Source organism: Eleutherodactylus coqui, chromosome 4 (genome assembly GCF_035609145.1).
Source record: "Eleutherodactylus coqui strain aEleCoq1 chromosome 4, aEleCoq1.hap1, whole genome shotgun sequence".
Lineage (NCBI taxonomy): Eukaryota > Metazoa > Chordata > Amphibia > Anura > Eleutherodactylidae > Eleutherodactylus > Eleutherodactylus coqui.
The window spans coordinates 150,271,439-150,289,472 of record NC_089840.1 but is presented as its reverse complement, the minus strand read 5'-3'; the positions used below and the strand labels follow the sequence as shown (position 1 = coordinate 150,289,472).

Below are 18,034 nucleotides of genomic sequence, written 5' to 3'. Positions count from 1 at the left end.
AGAGGGCCCATTTTTTTGCTTTCAGTTTTAATTTTACATGTCAGCTGCTTCAGACCAGCTTCTGTTTCTGCAAGCAGAGTTGTGCCATCCGCATAATGGAGATTGTTGATGTTTCTTCCATCTATTTTCACCCCAATTTCCAATTCACCTAGGTCCATTTTCTGCATGATCACTTACGCATATAGGTTAAACAAGAAGGGTGAGAGGATGCAGCCCTGTCAGACACTTTTAACGATCCCAAACCAATCTGTGTCCACATACTGTGTTCTCATAGTGGCTTCTTGATTGGTATAAAGTGATTTTATCAACCTGACTAGATATGCCAATACGCCTACTATTACTAGTAGGGACCACAAATGGGGGGCATTATTCATAGTGGGGACCACAGAGAAAGGCACTACGGTATCACTAAGTGGGGTCACAGGGGGGATACAGGATACATTTGTGGGGGCACTATCACTTCACAGGGCCACAGAGGAGGCACAATTACTATGGAGTGGGAACTGAGAATTACATCAGTGGTAACAGCAGCAGACAAAGAGTGTGCAGAGTTGAGTGACAGGTGTAGAATTCTTTATGACTGTCTGGGTCCAAATAAGAAAAACAAAAATGCACAACTCTAATTAGATTACAGCAGGGTTTCCAAAAGTGTGCTCCGCAGAGCCCTTGAGGCACCATGAGAGCTTCTCAGGAGCTCTGATAGAGGGTGCCTGGATAGTTTGTACGGAGGAAATCAGCTCCGATCATGTGATCTATATTGCTATGCCGACCACAGGTCCTGCATGCTGATTTCCCTAGTACAGGCTGTCGGGGCACTGCTACAGGGGCGAGTAGAGCCTGGACCAATGGCAGATTGTAATAGGAGCAATTGGAGTGACTGTCCCAGGCCCACGGCCATCCCAATCACCTCTATTGTAATCCGCACTGCTAAACTTCTTTTTCCCAATGAGGGATCCTATCACTACTGGTGCAGCAAGAAAAGACCCTATTACTACTGGGGCCACAATAGGGGACCCTATTACTATTGGGGTGGCAATAGAAGACCTTATTACTACTGAGGCTGCAATGGGGAAGCCTATCACTACTGGGGCCGCAATAAGGGTCACTATTACTACTGGGGTCACAATAAGGGTCACTATTACTACTGGGGCCAATATAGGGGACACAATACTACTGAGGCCAATATAGCGGATGCTATTACTCCTGGGACTGATATAGGGGAAACTATTACTACTCGGGTCAATGTAGGAAATACTATTACTTCTGGGACCGATATAGGGGACGCTAATACTACTGGGGCCACCAATATAGGGGGTCACTATTACTACTGGGGCCATTATAGGGGACGCTACTACTACTGGGGCTAATATATGGGACGATATTACTACTGGGGCCACCAATATAGGAGGTCACTATTACTACTGGGGCCAATATACGGATCCCTATTACTACTGGGGCGACCAATATAGGGGGTCACTATTACTACATAGGGCGGATTTGCAGCAAAATTTACAGTGGCTGTAGCAGCAAAGTGGATGAGAGTTTAAAAATCTCATCCACATGCTGTGGAAAGAATTGTCACAAAACCTGTGCGAACATTGACATGTGGTGCAGGATTTAATTCTGCAGCATGTTAATTTTAAATATAATGTATATCAATAGCCCATCCAGTGCTCCAACGTTCCTCCATGTTTTTTCTATCCTTTTTATTATGACAGAGGCAAAAATCATATGTTATGATAAGCCATGCCTCTAACTCATCCCCTGACCACACCCTCCATGGGGCTCTACGAGAAACTTTTGCTTTAAAAAGGGCTCCATGGCTGAAAAAGTTTGGGACCCACTGGACTAGACAATACCTGTGATCACTAGAGGTAACTACACTGTTCATATATCACTATGTAGAACTAGTATCTCTATTATTTGGTGACTGCGTTATTTAGAGGTATATTAGTGCTGAGCTTCTGTATATATATATGTATTATATAAGTATATTTGAGGGGGGGCACACATTTTTTTTGCACAGGAGCCCTGTGTTCTCTGTGTCTGCTCCTGGTTAGGACTGTAGATATAGCCTATCCCCATGTACACTGATGCTCCGTGCACATGTGGAAGTCACCACGTATGGAAGCAATAGACATATTGGTGGGGAGAAATAGAGTACTAGGATCCACTATTCTGGTGATGGGTGGGGTCCCAACTTGATGATCTACCATTTTCATCTTATGGATGGAATTCACCTTTATTCTGTAAAAATGATGTGCGGAATATAATTGTAATTGTGGTCACCTTTAGGGCGCTTTCACATGGGACAGAATATTTTGCAGGCTGTTGCGGATTTGCCAACAGACTTCTACTATGTTCAATTCCACATCAAGATCTGCTTGTTAGATATGTGAAAATGTACGCAGTATCCTATAGAATATTCTGTACTGTGTGAATGCGCCTTTTTATGGTGCGCTCACACATTATGGAAACACTCTGGTTTTTCTGCAGTGGAAACGTTTAATATTAACCCCTTAGTGATGGCCCCATCGGGAAACTACATCCTGCCTGAGTGGGCTTTAATCCTAGAGGACGTAGAATTATGCGTCCTTTTAGGATTAATGCCCCTCAGGCTCTGGACGTGACAGCTCCATGCTGTCGGTGCCCGTAGGTAGCCGACAGCATGGAGCTGTCACCCCGGGCTGCAGGCAGTCTCCCCCGGCATTGCGATCGGCGCTATCCAATGGATAGCGCCGATCGCAATAAAGTAAAAAAAAAAGTGAAAAAAGTTAGATATTCAGCTGCCCTGATGGATCGGATCCATTAGGGCAGCTGAAAGTACTCACCTGCCTTCTGTGAAGCCTGCTGCAGTGAATGGGTCCTCTGGGACCTGGCGCCGCTCTTCTGCGCATGCGCGCCAGACGTATGACGTCATGCGCATGCGCAGAAGGCCGGAAGCCCCGGCAGATCAAAATCTCCTGGCTCACGGCTCCTGAAGATAGCCGAGAACCAGGAGATGTCCCCAGGGACCGTGGCGAGCGGTCCCCGGGCCCGCGATCGCTGCTATCCAGTGGATAGCAGCTATCGTGAAAAAGTTTTTAAAAAGTTAAAGAAAGTGGCAGTTTCACCTTCCCTCATGAATCCGATCCATGAGGGGAGGAGAAAATACTCACCTCAGGTCCTCCGGCGATGTCCTGATCTCCCGGGACCCGAGGTCCCATTCTGCGCATGCACGCTCGATGTCAACAGATGCGTGCCCGATGTGCACAGAGGGGCTCGAGCCCCGGGAAATTCAAAATCCCTCTGTTCCTGGCTGCCATGTGTAGCCAGGAGCAGATGGATGTCACTGGGGACATGATCACTGTTATCCAATGGATAACAGTGATCATGTAAAGTAAAAAAAAGTGTAAAAAGTAAAAAAAAAAGTTTTAAAAATTAAAAAAAAAAGTTTTAAAAAGTAAAAAAAAGTTTAAAAAAAGCTTACGTTTTCATCTCCCCTCATGGATCATATCTGTGAGGGAGGATGAAATTACGTACCTAAGGCCCCCAGATTTATCCGCGGACCTTAACCCAGCTTCTGCGCATGCACCCGTCGCCAAAATGGCAGATGCATGCGCAAAAGCCATGGATTGCCAGGGTAATTTAAAAATCTCCCTGCTCCTGGCTACAAAACTTAGCCGAGAGCCTGGAGATTTCACGGAGAGCCGCAGTGAGCGGTTCCTGATCACGTGTTCGCCGTTATCCAATGTATAATGGCGATCAAGTAAGAGTAAAAAAAGGTGAAGCTTCGTCTCCCCTCACCAATGCGATCGGTGAGAGGAGATGAAACTTTTTACCGGAGGCCTCCGTATTTGAACCCCGACGCGATCCTCCTCCGTGAACTTTCCCGGATTCTGCACATGCGACCACCAACAAAACACCGGACACATGTGCAAAATCTCCTTAGTTCCAGTGACCAATGGTCGCCGAGAGACTGGAGCAGTGACCTTGTTGAGCGGTCGCCGGTCACGTGATAGAAAGGTAGCGATCTATGTTAGGCCAGTCTCACACGACCGAATAGGAATTATGGATTCCGCATGCTTCTGATCCGCGGTAATACACAGATCAATCGCATTGGATTACACAATTCCACTCACATTAGTGGGTCGGAATTGTGTAATCCACTCGCAGAAAAGAGAACGCAGCAGGTTCTATTTTACTGCAGATATTCGCAACATAGAGCCCATTGTGCTCCGTGGTCGCGGATATACCCGCAGCCCATATGCAACTACATTGTGTATGGGCTGCAGGTACCCGCGTCATCGCTAAGCGACGGTGTGGGAAATACAAACAACAAAAAAAAGTGTACTGCGAATCACCGCCTGTGTGAGTAGGCAGTTATGCGCAGTACATTACGCGGCCGTACGCAGGGCTTACAGCTGGGCTCACAGCTGTTATTCGCTGCGGGCCTCAGCAAGCGGATTCCACATCTGGCCGTGTGAGCCCGGCATTATTCAGACCCCTACCTATAATACGTAATTTACAAGAAGCCCTGAGAACGCTCGCCTTCATGCAGTTCCAGGAGCAGCTTGTTGAGCGTCCTCTGTGTGAGACCGCCGTACCTCAGCAAGCTTACGAAGACTCATGGAGTGCCACTTTTTACACCCCATACCTGCCGCTGAGGTCATGAAATACCCCCCAAAAAGCATGAGAGGAGGGGGAATACCCGGTTTTATTGCCCCATGTACCCATCCCAACCAGCCTCCGTAATTACCCCTGTCTTTGGAAATACCACACAGTTCACATTATTACTTTTAATCTAAGATTTGGGAACGCCGAAAAGGGTGCAGGGGGATGGGGAATTTTTTTAACGTGCCAATTTTTATTCGGCACAAGTGGGCAATGGGGCCAGGAATTTATTCAGTTGTGTCCTGCAATACAATGGGTGTTCCCTCCATTACAGGCCTTGCCATGTTTCCTGTAAATAGATTAGGGCCACAACGGGAATGTTTTTGAACACGGTACAAATGGGGGTATCCATTTTGGGGTTAAAGTCTTCATTCCTATGTACACTGTACAAAAAAACAGTTTTAAATTGACAAAATTGCCAAAAAAATGAAAATAGCAATTTTTTCCTTCTGCTTTGCTTAGATTCATTGAAATACTGTGGGGTCAAAATATGCAGTACACCCCTAGATGAATTCGTTAAGGGGTCTAGTTTTCAAAATGGGGTCATTTGTGGGGTTCTTTATCGTTTTGGACGCTCAATGGCTCTACAAGTGGGCAATGGGGCCTGGAATTTATTCCGTTGTACCCTGAAATCCAACGGGTGCTCCTTCCATTATAGGCCTAGCTATTTGTCCGTTAAGTAGATTAGGGCCACAATGGGTATGATTCTGAACAGGGGACAAACGGGTATCCATTTTGGGGTGAAAGTCTTCATTCATTTGTGTGCTGTACAAAAAAAACAGTTTTTAAATTGATACAACTGCTAAAAAAATAAAAATTGTAATTTTTTTCCTACTGCTTTGCTTAGATTTATTTAAAAATTGTATGGTAAAAATACACAGTACACCCACAGATAAATTTGTTAAGGGGTCTAGTTTTCAAAATGGGGTCATTTGTTGGGGTTCTCTGTCGTTTTGGCCGCTCAAGGGCTCTACAAGTCGGCAATGGGGCCTAAATCACCTTCATGCTAAATTTCTGTTCTGAAAGCCACCGACTACTCCTTTCATTTTGGGCCCTGTTGTGCATCCAGACATAAGATTAGGGCCACAATAGGTATGTCTCTGAACACGGCAGAAACAGAGGTATCCATTTTTGGGTGCAAGTCTTCATTTATGTGTGTTCTGTACAAAAAAAATGCTGTTTTTAAAATGACAGAATTGCCAAAAAAACGAAAATCACAATTTTTTCCTTTTGCTTTGCTTGAATTCATTCGAAAACTGTGGCGTCAAAATGGGCAGTACACCCCTAGATAAATTTGTTAAGGGGTCTAGTTTTCAAAATGGGGTCATTTGTGGGGGTTCTCTTTGGTTTTGGCCGTTCAAGAGGTCGACAAGTGTGTTATGGGGCCTAAAACGCCTTCAAGCAAAATTTATGTTCTGAAAACCATCGACTACTCCTTTCATTTTGGGCCCCGTTGTGCATCCAGACATAAGATCAGGGTCACAGTGGGTATGTCTCTGAACACGAGAGAAACAGAGGTATCCATTTTGGGGTGCAAGTCTTCATTCTTGTGTGTGCTGTACAAAAAAAGCTGTTTTTAAAATGACAGAATTGACAAAAAAACGAAAATCACAATTTTTTCCTTTTGCTTTGCTTGAATTCGTTTAAAAACTGTGGGCTCAAAATGGGCAGTACACCCCTAGATAAATTCCTTAAGGGGTCTAGTTTTCAAAATTGTCTCATTTGTGGGGGTTCTCTTTGGTTTTGGCCGCTCAAGAGCTCTACAAAAGTGCTATAGGGCCTAAAACGCCTTCAAGCAAAATTTATGTTCTGAAAGACTTTGACTACTCCTTTCATTTTGGGCCCCGTTGTGCATCCAAACATAAGATTAGGGCCACAATGGGCATATTTCTGAAGACGGGAGAAACAGGGGTATCCATTTTGGGGTGTCAATCCTCATTTTCATGTGCACTATAGGAAAAAAATATGTCTTTAAAATGACATATTTGCAAAAATATGAAATTTAATTTTTTCTCCTAAATTAAATTAATTCCTGAAAAAAAACTGTGGGGTCAAAATACTCATGGCACCCATCAGTGAAAACATTATGGGTGTAGTTTTTAAAATGGGGTCATTTGGGGGGGTAGCTATTATTCTGACACTCATGAGCCTTTGCAAACTTGGCTTGGTGCAGGAAAACAAAGTGTTCCTTAAAATGCTGAAAAGTGATGTTAAATTTGTACGTCATCTAAATGGTTAAAAAAAACACAAACGTTTTTCAAACGTGCATTTAGAATAAAGTAAACAGATGGAAATATTTATCCTATCAAAAATGTGTACTGTATGTTTGGACATATTTGAGATATTACAGTTGAAAATGTGAAAAAATGACAATTTTTCCAAAATTTTTCCAATATTGGAACTTTTAATAAATATACACAAATTATATTGGTCTATTTTTACCACCTAAATGAAGTACAACATGTGGCAAAAAAGCAATGTCAGAATCACTTGGAAATGCAAAACCTTTACGGAGTTATGCTATGTTGAACGACGCATGTCAGATTTCCAAAATTTGGCTTCATCACTAAGGGGTTAAAGTGAATGGGATTAAAGCAAATCCTGCCCACATGTAGATGTTCAGCTGTAACTGTACTGTAATTCTAACCTGTCGTTTTGCTGTGTTTCTGGTTCGGAGATTCTGTAACAAATGCACATCATTTCTGCAACGTGTAAATGTACCCTTAGGGTGGTTTCACATACAGGTTTTTATTTAAATGCTTTCTCTATGCTTCTTATTCACTTCGAATCCACTTTTGACCTCAAAAAGCTGCATGAAAATCTGCCACAAAATCTAATTTGCGAAACGAAAAAAAAAAAATTCTACATACAGAAAACAGTAAAATTTGTTTTAGCAAACCAAACTTAGTTCTGCAGTTCGTCCTCTCATCAAAAGTATGGTCCTGTTGGGAGTCTGGGTAGACAAAAAAAATCATTTGCAAATGTGCTGAGGTTTATTGGGTTAGCATCCAGTCGGATGTCCTCCAAAGCGCGCCTGATGAAGGTGAGGTCCTGGCTGCTACAGAATGTATCTTCTTGCAGTGTCTGGATGTTGTTGTTCTGTGAAGAAATACATAAATTAGTAAACTAAGGCCTCATGTCCACGGGCAAAAGATTATTTAAAATCCGTAGCGGATCACCTGCATGCGGATCCGCACCCCATAGGGATGCATTGACCACCCGCGGGTAGATAAATACCCGCGGATGGTCAATAAAAGTGATTTTAAAAAAAATGGAGCATGAAAAAATCCGGACCATGCTCCATTTAGGTGCGGGTCTCCCGCAGGCTTCTATTGAAGCCTATGGAAGCAGTCCGGATCCGCGGGAGACCAAAATCAGAATATACTCACCTGCTCCGGATCTTCCCTTATTCGCGGCTTCATCTTCTCTCCGTCGCGGCCGGATCTTTTTTCTTCAGGCCGGCGCATGCGAGCGGCACGCAACCGACGTGCCGTGCACATCCGCCGGGCCAAAGAAAGAAGATCCGGCCGTGACGTAGAGAAGATGAAGCCGCGAAGAAGGGAAGATCCGGAGCGTGCGGAGAGGTGAGTAATTGCTATTTTCATCCCTAAAAGTGTATTTTAGGCTGCTTTCACACCTGCATCAGGAGTTCTATTTTTCTGCTCCATTAAGGGAGCAGGAAAGGGGAATCCCCTTGCTGAACGGGTCTATCTTCTGACGGAATCAAACAGACCCCATTGACTGTTTACGCTGAGCTGCCCAGTGTTTTACCGAAAGAAAAAGTACTGCATACAGTGCTATTTCTTCCGGTATTTTGTGCCAGATCTACAATGGAACCTTGGAACTTCTAAGGCTGCTTTTACATCTGCATCAAGGCCTCTGGCAGGAGTTTCTGTTGAAGTTCCAGCTGAAAATAGTTTGAAAAGTTTGAAAAAGACCGCTAGTCAGTGGAAACACGTCGTTGTCATGACATAGATGCTAATCAAAGATTTTAATGCAGTGCCTCAAGCTTTTATGTAAAAACGTCTAATAAAATAACAAGACTTTTTTTGCACTACAAACCTGGCTATATCCATTTACAATTAAAGGGCCTCTGCCAGCACTTTTGAGCACCATAAACTCCGCTCTGCTGCTCAAAGGTGGAACAGGGAGTCTGGGGAGGTGCAGCACTGTGCAAAAGTTTTAGGCAGGTATAGAAAAACACTGTAAAGTAAGAATGTGTTGCATCTGTTCTCCTCAGTAGCTAGGCCACGCCCCCCACAAAGTATGTTTTAAAATTGTTTTATGTGAGAAAATGTGAAAAGAATTTTTGAACTTTTAATATATGTATTTTTTTTATTTTTCTGCCTTTATTTTGACCCCAAGTGGGATTTATATATGTATTGATTGCTTGCTTAGGACACAGCAGTACTTATGTATTGCAGTGCTATGTATGTGTAAATGTAAGTAGATTACAATACACTCTATTAAGTGAGCTGGAAAGTGAGCTGGAAAGAGCACTGGACAGCGCTCCATTCTGCATTTACTGAATGCCCCCCTGTTCCCAGCTCACTTACTGACATAAAAGTGTGTCGGGTGTTCTCAGGCAGCAGAGAGGGGGAGGGAAGCACATTCGGGCATTCACTATCAGCACTGATAAGCGCTGGGCTCTTCATTTACTGACTGCACTCATGTTCTTTCTCCCCTCCTGTATGTCGGAGAATACAGGGCAGCAGGGCAGAGGAGAAGGAACATCTGGCTTTCAGTAAATGAAGAATCCAGTGCTGATCAGTGCTGTTTGCAGCTCGTTTATTCACATAATAGTGAGCAAAAGAAATGAGAAAGTGGGAAGTAGAGAAACCACCTTTTAGGGCACCTGCACACGAGCGAAAATTCCGCGGCGGGATTTCCGCCCCTGGAAGCTGCCATAGGATTGCGTTAACAAACGCAATCCTAGGCAGACGGCCGCGATTTGGCCGTGCGGCAAACAAATCGCGGCATGCTCTATTTCTGTGCAGGGCTCGCAGAGCCCCGCATAGAAACGTCACTCACCGGCCGCCGGCCCAGCTCTGTTCATGCGCCGGCTGCCCAGCAGCTGGCACATGAGAGAGCCGGGGCCGCGGGAGAGGTGAGTGCCCGCGCTGCTCTCTGCAGACACTCGGGTCGGGTCCCGCTGCGAGAATTCTCGCAGCCGGATCCGACCCGGCCGTCTGCAGGCGGCCTTACTGTGAAACATGTACTAGGAAGCCTGGACTTCATCCTGCAATTTGTTTCAAAAAGTATCACGCGCTAAAAAATTATAAGTCAAAATAAATAAAAACCTTTTAATTTATCTAAAAGTGCTAATAAAATCATTAGGTAATTTATTTGTGTGGTTTTCTATGTTGTTATTCCAAGTAATCCACCAACCTCTTTCCCGCACAAAATAAATTGGAGCTGGGAAAAATGAGCGTGGCAAAAAAATTGGATTGGAAAGGGTTAAGTATTCCAATGCAATTATGCATTGGAGTGTATCATGTCTCCTCCGTCATCCTTTGTCACAGGCAGGGTGTAATAGGTACACCACCATAACAGGCCTATAGTCCTTCACTGGGACACCAGCTGCATTACCAACAGTTCGACACCTTGCATTTCCATCATAGAGTGGCGGATTGCGTGGCAAAGTGGGACTCCTTTCCTTAGTCACTTAGATGCCATGATCAGTATAAGCTGTACTCACTCATGCACACTTAATAAGTTAATATCTATGGTACATAAAAAAGCACAACTGTATACTAAGTGCATAAAAATGCAAGGTTCATAGTGCACAATATGATCCTTGGATTTTTTATGTGGTTAGTATAAACAGTTTAACACACATAAAATCTGCATAAATTGTGCACCTTCACAATTTGTTGGATGTTTTAACTTTGTTTTTTTTAATCATGCAGCCTAAATGACATGATGCATTTTTTCTGCATATTGGCATAATTATGACAATACCTCAATTATATAATTTCCTTCTAGGTTTTAGCACTTTTGCACAATAAAACCCCTTTTTTTTATTGCTTTTTTTGTATTATTGCAACTTTTTTATTTTTTCCATGGATGGAGCTCTATGACCTCTTATTTTTGTGTGACAAGCTGTAGTTTTTAATGGTAACATTTTGGGATACTTTTTTTTTTAAAAGAAACATTTATTGGGCATTCTCATACAATATAATACAAACATGCATAGGATGAGATATCAGCAGTGCTTTGTAAATTTAAAGATCAGAACTCTGGTACTCCTCCCGTCCTTTGTAATTACATATACCCTTTTATTTATTTTGCCCCATAAACAGAACCCAAGATTCCCAACCTGGGTAATATTAGTAACTTAAACATAAAAACAAAGGTTTCACCCAAGACACGACCGTCATCACAGCAAGCATTTAAAGGGGTTGTCTCGCGCCGAAACGGGGTTTCGGCGCGAGACAACCCCAAAGGATGTGTTAAAAAAAAAAAAAATTTATTACTTACCCGAATCCCCGCTCTGCGACGTCTTCCTTCTTCTTCCTTCACCAAGATGGCCGCCGGGATCTTCACCCACGATGCACCGCGGGTCTTCTCCCATGGTGCACCGTGGGCTCTGTGCGGTCCATTGCCGATTCCAGCCTCCTGATTGGCTGGAATCGGCACACGTGACGGGGCGGAGCTAGGAGGACCAGCTCTCCGGCACGAGCGGCCCCATTCACCAGGAAGAAGACCGCACAGCGCAAGCGCGTCTAAAGAAGCAAGAAGACATCAGAATTAGACGGATCCATGGCGACGGGGACGCTAGCAACGGAGCAGGTAAGTGAATAACTTCTGTATGGCTCATATTTAATGCACGATGTACATTACAAAGTGCATTAATATGGCCATACAGAAGTGTATAACCCCACTTGCTGCCGCGAGACAACCCCTTTAATATCCCTGCGCATAGTTAGGAGTAGAATAAGAAAAGCCTCCAAATTTTCCCTTTGGCCAGGAAGCTAGTCAGATACGCCTGATGCAGTATCAGGGTAGTCAACGCACTGGGCCTATATCTTACCAAATTTGGCAGGGCAGCCTCGGGCCATATATATCAACTTGTATAGATGGATGACTCCATTCACTTCACGCTGCCAAGCAGCCCTAGTAGTTTTTTTTTGGATGTTTCCAGTTAAGTAACATAACTTTTTTAGCATAAAAGAACAGCAATTTATATAAAGTTACTGTGTCAACCGGAATGTCCTCCATAAGGCCAAAGAGACAAACTTTAGGATGCAGGATATGCGGGGCCCCTAGGTGCGTTTCCATAAACTCATGGACATCTCTCCAATAGGTCTGCAAAACATGGCATTCCCAAACCATATGCATGATTATGCCAGCACTCATCAAGCATCTTGGGCAGTCTGCATTGGGGATTAGGCCCATAATGCACAAGCGGGCGGGAGTATAGTAGATTCTATGTAGGAACTTGACTTGGATCAACCTGTCCCTTGGACTGATCAAGGGCGGTCCTGAGTTGGCCAATAGGAAACATTTTGGGATACTTACAGCTTCTGGATCACTTTTATTGCATTTTTTGCCAGGCGAAATTAACAAAATAAGCATTTTGGCTCAGTTTTTTACAGTTTCTTTAAATGATCTTTGCCATGCAGGATAAATAGAGTTTTCAATTCATTGCACAGGTTGTTACAAACGCAGCAATACCAAACATGTGTATTTCTTTTTTTTAAGAGGTAAAAGTGGGCAAAAAAGGTTTTTATCACTATTTTTTTACACGTTTTTCTTTTATTTTTCTTGTCCCTGTAGGGGACTTGTACTCATGATCGTATAATCGCTATGATAATACACTGTAATATATCTGCACTGCATTGTATTGCATTATCAGTATTGCTAGTGATCATATGCCATGGAAGACCAGGCCACCAGGCAATGGTGTCCAGTTACTGCAGCAACCCATCAGCCATTCATGATGACATTGCATCAGGCTGATGATGTCACAAAGGAAGCACACTCCCTGTGTGAACCCCTTACATGCTGTGACCAACATTGATCATGAATATGTAAGGGTTAACAGCAGTAATCAGTGTCTTCCCCACTGGTGTAGCAGGAGGCTGTCTCTCAGTCACAGCCAACTACTGCAGATGGCATAGGCTAAACTTCTGAGCCTGTGCCATGCACAGGATGTAATTTTACATCCTGTTGCCTTAAATACCAGGCTGGCAAGACATAAACTTATGTCCTGTGGCATTAAGGAGTAAAAGACTAGATCTGCTCTAGCTAATGATTGTTTTTTTATATAAACAATATTGCAAAGAGATTGCAGATGTAGAGGCAGGACAAGATGTCTTGTTGCCTAAAACAAGGGTTTTCAGGAATATATAGAATTATATGGTTCTATTGTGCTGCTTTATGTTTTATACGCAGACATGGATGCCACAATATGGAGTAACAGGGTGTCTGTGTGCTCCCATATAGCCTCTTTACTCTAGGCAGTTGAGTTGTAAAAAGCGTTGGCCCATGGAAAGTGTGTGTTACGTCCGTGCAGGCCATGAGAAAATGATGTACATGGACACAACCCAGAAAAGGCAGAGACATTCTGTCACGTTCACCCTGAGCACAAGATGCACCAAGCCCAGGACGAATGTAATGCCGCATTTACACTGGTAGAAAGAACATGCATACACAACAACACATACACCAGATAACAACAATCAACTGTAATACTACGACAGATAAACAGGACGTGCATACAAACAACTAACACCAGAACATTTACCAATAATATCAATATGCATCAGCAGATAGAACAGCTAAAGTACAAGGGATTACTTAGTAATCTTGCCAAAGTACGTAAGCTCACAAGCCCATGACAAGGGTCCTCATTGTCTCATTGTCTCATGACCCCCTACTCTAACAGGAAACAACTCCAGGAGTCCTGCCTACAAGCGGGGTGTAACTGTTCACACCAACAAAATCAACCAGCCAGACAAATCAACCGCACCTGCAGCAGTGCACTCAAGGAAGCCCATAGAACTACAGGTCTCAGAAGTACAATGTGATGGTGTAGTGTTATTCTGTTACTCAAGTATTTCTGGCCTGTTGACCCCCTAACATTAATTTAGAGACTGTAATCTTTCACATTCCTTGTCACTGGACTCATTATTTACTGTTATGCTCATCTCTCACTGGTATTTATCTAAGTGTTATTAATCACAACACAGGGGCCTAACTAAAGGCTCAGTGGCCCTGATGCAAAAGGTGAGCTGGGGTCCCGCCTCTATCTGTATCTGTACCCGTACCCATACCTAAACCATGCTGCACAGAGGCATAACTTGAAGCTTCTGGGCCCCAATGCAAAACCTGTAACAGGGCCCCCAACTATAATGCTTTATTCATAGTACTGGGCTCCCTATATGGAGAAGAGAGGTCTAATGGGCCCCCTAAGGCTCCTGGGCCCGGGTGCAACCGCATCCCCTGCACCCTCTATAGTTACGCCCCTGTCATAACATGTCTGTGCCCTCTTACCCTGTCTCTGGTATTTATATAAGTGCAAATTAAGTTCACCGAGGTTGTACCCTCCCATGTGTTGATGTGTAATTTATCTTAATATAAATACTTCTTTAGATTTGTTCCATTATGCCTGAGGAAGAATATTGAGAGGTTACAAAACTCCCAATAACATCATGTATTTTTGTTAGCCATTAAAAGGTATCATATCTACAAGATTACTTGGTTTCTCTTACTGGGAATCTCAAGTATATCTGTGCTGGGTGGGAAAAGTTTGAGGCTCACACCTTTCATCTTCCTTTTTTTCTGTATGCCATAATTTATTTTCGAAACAGAGCCAAGTATCATAAAACTTCTAATTACAGAGAGTTCTGCATTTAATCACTGTAGTGCGGGATGTTTGTCAGACCTCATCAGGCCAGCTGCAGTTTGTGCAAGCATCAATTGGATTATGGGAAAGAGAAGGGTTGGATTCCTTGCCTGCAGCTGATGAAGCGATCTCCATCACAGGAACCACACAAAGTCCAAAACATAGAATATCATTATATTGTAACAATGTGACGTACACCACTGAAGTGGTTATTTTATTGCACTTCATTGGTTACAAGCATTGTAATCACATCTTGACATTGCTGTAAACATGGATTTCAGAACTGGTAATACAAAATTAATGTTCATTTGTCTGTACTAGAAATGTGATGCTTTTGTTCTTTATTTCTTCTTACACCCAAGTAAGATCCACAAATACTGGCTTGTGGCTATGTATGAATCCAATGTTTTGGGGCAGTGGAGGTGAGGATAGATTTGTATCACAGTCCGCACCTGAAGAACCACATGCAGTTTTGCCATAATTTTATGTGCTTGCTGTTTTCTAATGCAATAGCATCGAAAACCATGGCAAAATGCGGTAAAGTCACATGCTTTTGTCCAGCGTTGATGTGGTTTTTAACTGCACCTCAAACAGTGTGTCTGAATACATCTATAGAAGCAAGTATGATCTGTTGACTAATCCATCACATTCAGCTGTTTTCACAAAATCAGGCAGCAAAACCCCCCAAAACACAGGTGGATCTATCCTTATTGATAGTGAAGACATTGGTCTGCTATAAGAAAACTACCACTATCAAGAGATGGAGGTGTTCAAAATAATCAGTTAGGTCCCATTCATGCGGTCATATATTTAGTCTATGTCGGAAAAAAAAAAGAAGTGTTGTATTTCGTATTCTCGTTTGTTTTCCCAGATGACAGTATGGCATGCAGTATATGGGTCTCTGAAGAAATCAGACATCACGTGGACAGCATGATGAGGGGCAAACACCCCAAAACAGCTGTCTGTGTATGGTATTTTGGCTTGGCTTTCAATTCACAGTCATTGCTACAAGGCTTGTATAAAGAGTCTAACATTGACTTGCAGTGCTGTAGAGGTATTGTTCAATTTCCCTTATTTGCATATTACCGAGAGGAGCAAGAATATCCTTATAAGTCTCATCCCTCACTTACCTTCTAGGTGCTTTCCCTAAGAAGAAAGGATGTTTCTGATCCTCAGACCTAAAATGGCAGCAGTACAGCACCCTTAGGCCACCTGCACACAGGTGAGAAAATTGCATGACAAGACGCACAAATCTCGCATGAATATGAACCCCATTCATTTGAATGAGGTCCTACACATGAGCGATGTTTTTCTGTACTGTGATGCAAAACGGGAAACAAATTGCGGCATGTCCTATCTTTGTGCGTGTCCTTGCATTGCATCTCTCATCGCCTTCAATGGGGCCGGCATGTGATACAACGTGAGGTCTCCCATTGAAAAGAACTTCCCCACAGTAATGCGACGTGGTTTTGAGAGAAAATACACGTTAGCGAGCGCGTGATATCGTGCGTGAAAATGTATGACATCTCGTTCACCCATGTGACGTTAGCCTTAGTGTTTGGCTTTTATTTTTTCATGGCAGGTCGAAAAATTAAGACAACACCTCCATGTTTTGCCTGTACTATTCTTCACATAAATTCCATTTTAAATTGTAGAAATATTTTTACATACCTGGAGATGGAGTGAACGGAGACTGGCAGGAAGAGGTATAGGTATATTATCCAGTTTGTTGTTTGAAAGGTATAGAAACTGCAGATGTGTAAGGTCCTGAAAACATAAAACCTTTCTGGATTATTAACGCTCGCTACATATGTATGTCTGTATACTGTATAAATAACAGTTAACTTAATTCCAACCAGGAAGAGATGGTAGTTTTTTTATGAGTAGCTGTGGACTAATTGTTGAATAGGTCACCTTAAAGGACTCGGTCCGAATTCCAGAACTTTGAAGTTGATTGTTTTGGACATTCAGTCTAACAAGACTTGAGGGCAACTTGGGCAAATGTCTCAGTTGATTCTCAGATAGGATGAGTTCTTGGAGGGATGGCAGCAGGTGAAAAGCATCATAGTCAATCTCGGATAAGTAATTGCTTGAAAGATCCACATACTTTAGTTTGTCTATAAAGAAGAGAATTATAATATCATAGACAGTCATATTTATGTATATATGTAACATTGGATTTATGCTTTGTAAGCAGCTGCCAAAGCCACTTTGTCACTTTCAAGATATTCTGCCTGTTCTCAAGGGTATGTTCACACATTCAGGATTTGCCTATGGCAGATGCAACGCAGAGGCGTAACAAGGAGCACTTGGGGCCCGATGCAAAATCTGTAACAGGGCCCCCTTATCTACCATGTGCCATTTATAATACTGGTGTCTTGGTATGTAACAATTCTTTCTATGATTGGACAGTGCTCTACCTGATCATTAAAGGGGTTGTCCCGCGCCGAAACGTTTTTTTAATTTTTTCAATAGCCCCCCCGTTCGGCGCGAGACAAACCCGATGCAGGGCTTTAAAAAAAAAACCAGATAGTACTTACCCGAATCCCCGCGCTCCGGTGACTTCTTACTTACCTTGCGAAGATGGCCGCCGGGATCTTCACCCACGGTGGACCGCAGGTCTTCTCCCATGGTGCACCGTGTGCTCTGTGCGTTCCATTGCCGATTCCAGCCTCCTGATTGGCTGGAATCGGCACACGTGACGGGGCGGAGCTACGAGGAGCAGCTCTCCGGCACGAGCGGCCCCATTCAGAAGGGAGAAGACCGGACTGCGCAAGCGCGTCTAATCGGGCGATTAGACGCTGAAATTAGACAGCACCATGGAGACGAGGACGCTAGCAACGGAACAGGTAAGTGAATAACTTCTGTTTGGCTCATATTTAATGCACGATGTATATTACAAAGTGTATTAATATGGCCATACAGAAGTGTATACCCCCACTTGCTTTCGCGGGACAACCCCTTTAAGGAAGGAGTCAACCTCTGGTATAGTGGGCCTCTGTCCTGACTGTGTGGACATAGTTATATGTGTAGCAGTGGTGTAGTTACAGGGATCTCATGGGTCACACTTGCAACCAGGCTTCAAAGCTAGAGGGTGGTCAGGCCCCACTCGCCACACTAAAGGTGTATTTTTTCTTATTCAGAGCACCATGCAGCAACATATGTATCTTGAATCATCTTCAAATATTTCTTCCTTTTGGCTCCTTTGGTGTTCCGAGCTGCCACAGTGGAGAAGACAGGGAAATGAAATTCAAGATATACATTAACCCCTTAGTGACCACCCCATAGTGTTTTTACTTCCTGACTTCCTAGACCATAATCTCCAGGGACATAAAAACCCACAAGCTGTGAATGTGACATTTTTTCCTTCTGCTTTGCTCAGATTCATTTAAAAACTGTGGGGTAAAATTACATAGTACACCCCTGGATGATTGCAGTAAGGGTCTAGTTTTCAAAATGGGGTCATTTGTGGGGGTTCTCCATTGTTTTGGCCGCTCAAGGGCTCTCCAAGTGTGCAATGGGAACTTTAAG

General features: G+C 43.4%; 1 protein-coding gene across 2 annotated transcripts in view; it reads right to left on the bottom strand.

Moving 5' to 3' along the window:
- Positions 1–7,077: 7,077 nt before the first annotated feature.
- The window catches only part of LOC136624774 (opticin-like), an 82,427-nt gene continuing 71,470 nt past the window's right edge, over positions 7,078–18,034 (bottom strand). For both annotated transcript variants that reach the window (XM_066598710.1, XM_066598711.1), the window contains 3 exons: positions 16,418–16,620; positions 16,175–16,270; positions 7,078–7,752 (listed from right to left, as the gene is read on the bottom strand). In XM_066598710.1, the coding sequence (XP_066454807.1) occupies positions 7,582–7,752; positions 16,175–16,270; positions 16,418–16,620 (470 nt within the window). In that variant the 3' untranslated portion in view covers positions 7,078–7,581. The remainder of the gene's footprint in view (positions 7,753–16,174; positions 16,271–16,417; positions 16,621–18,034) is intronic.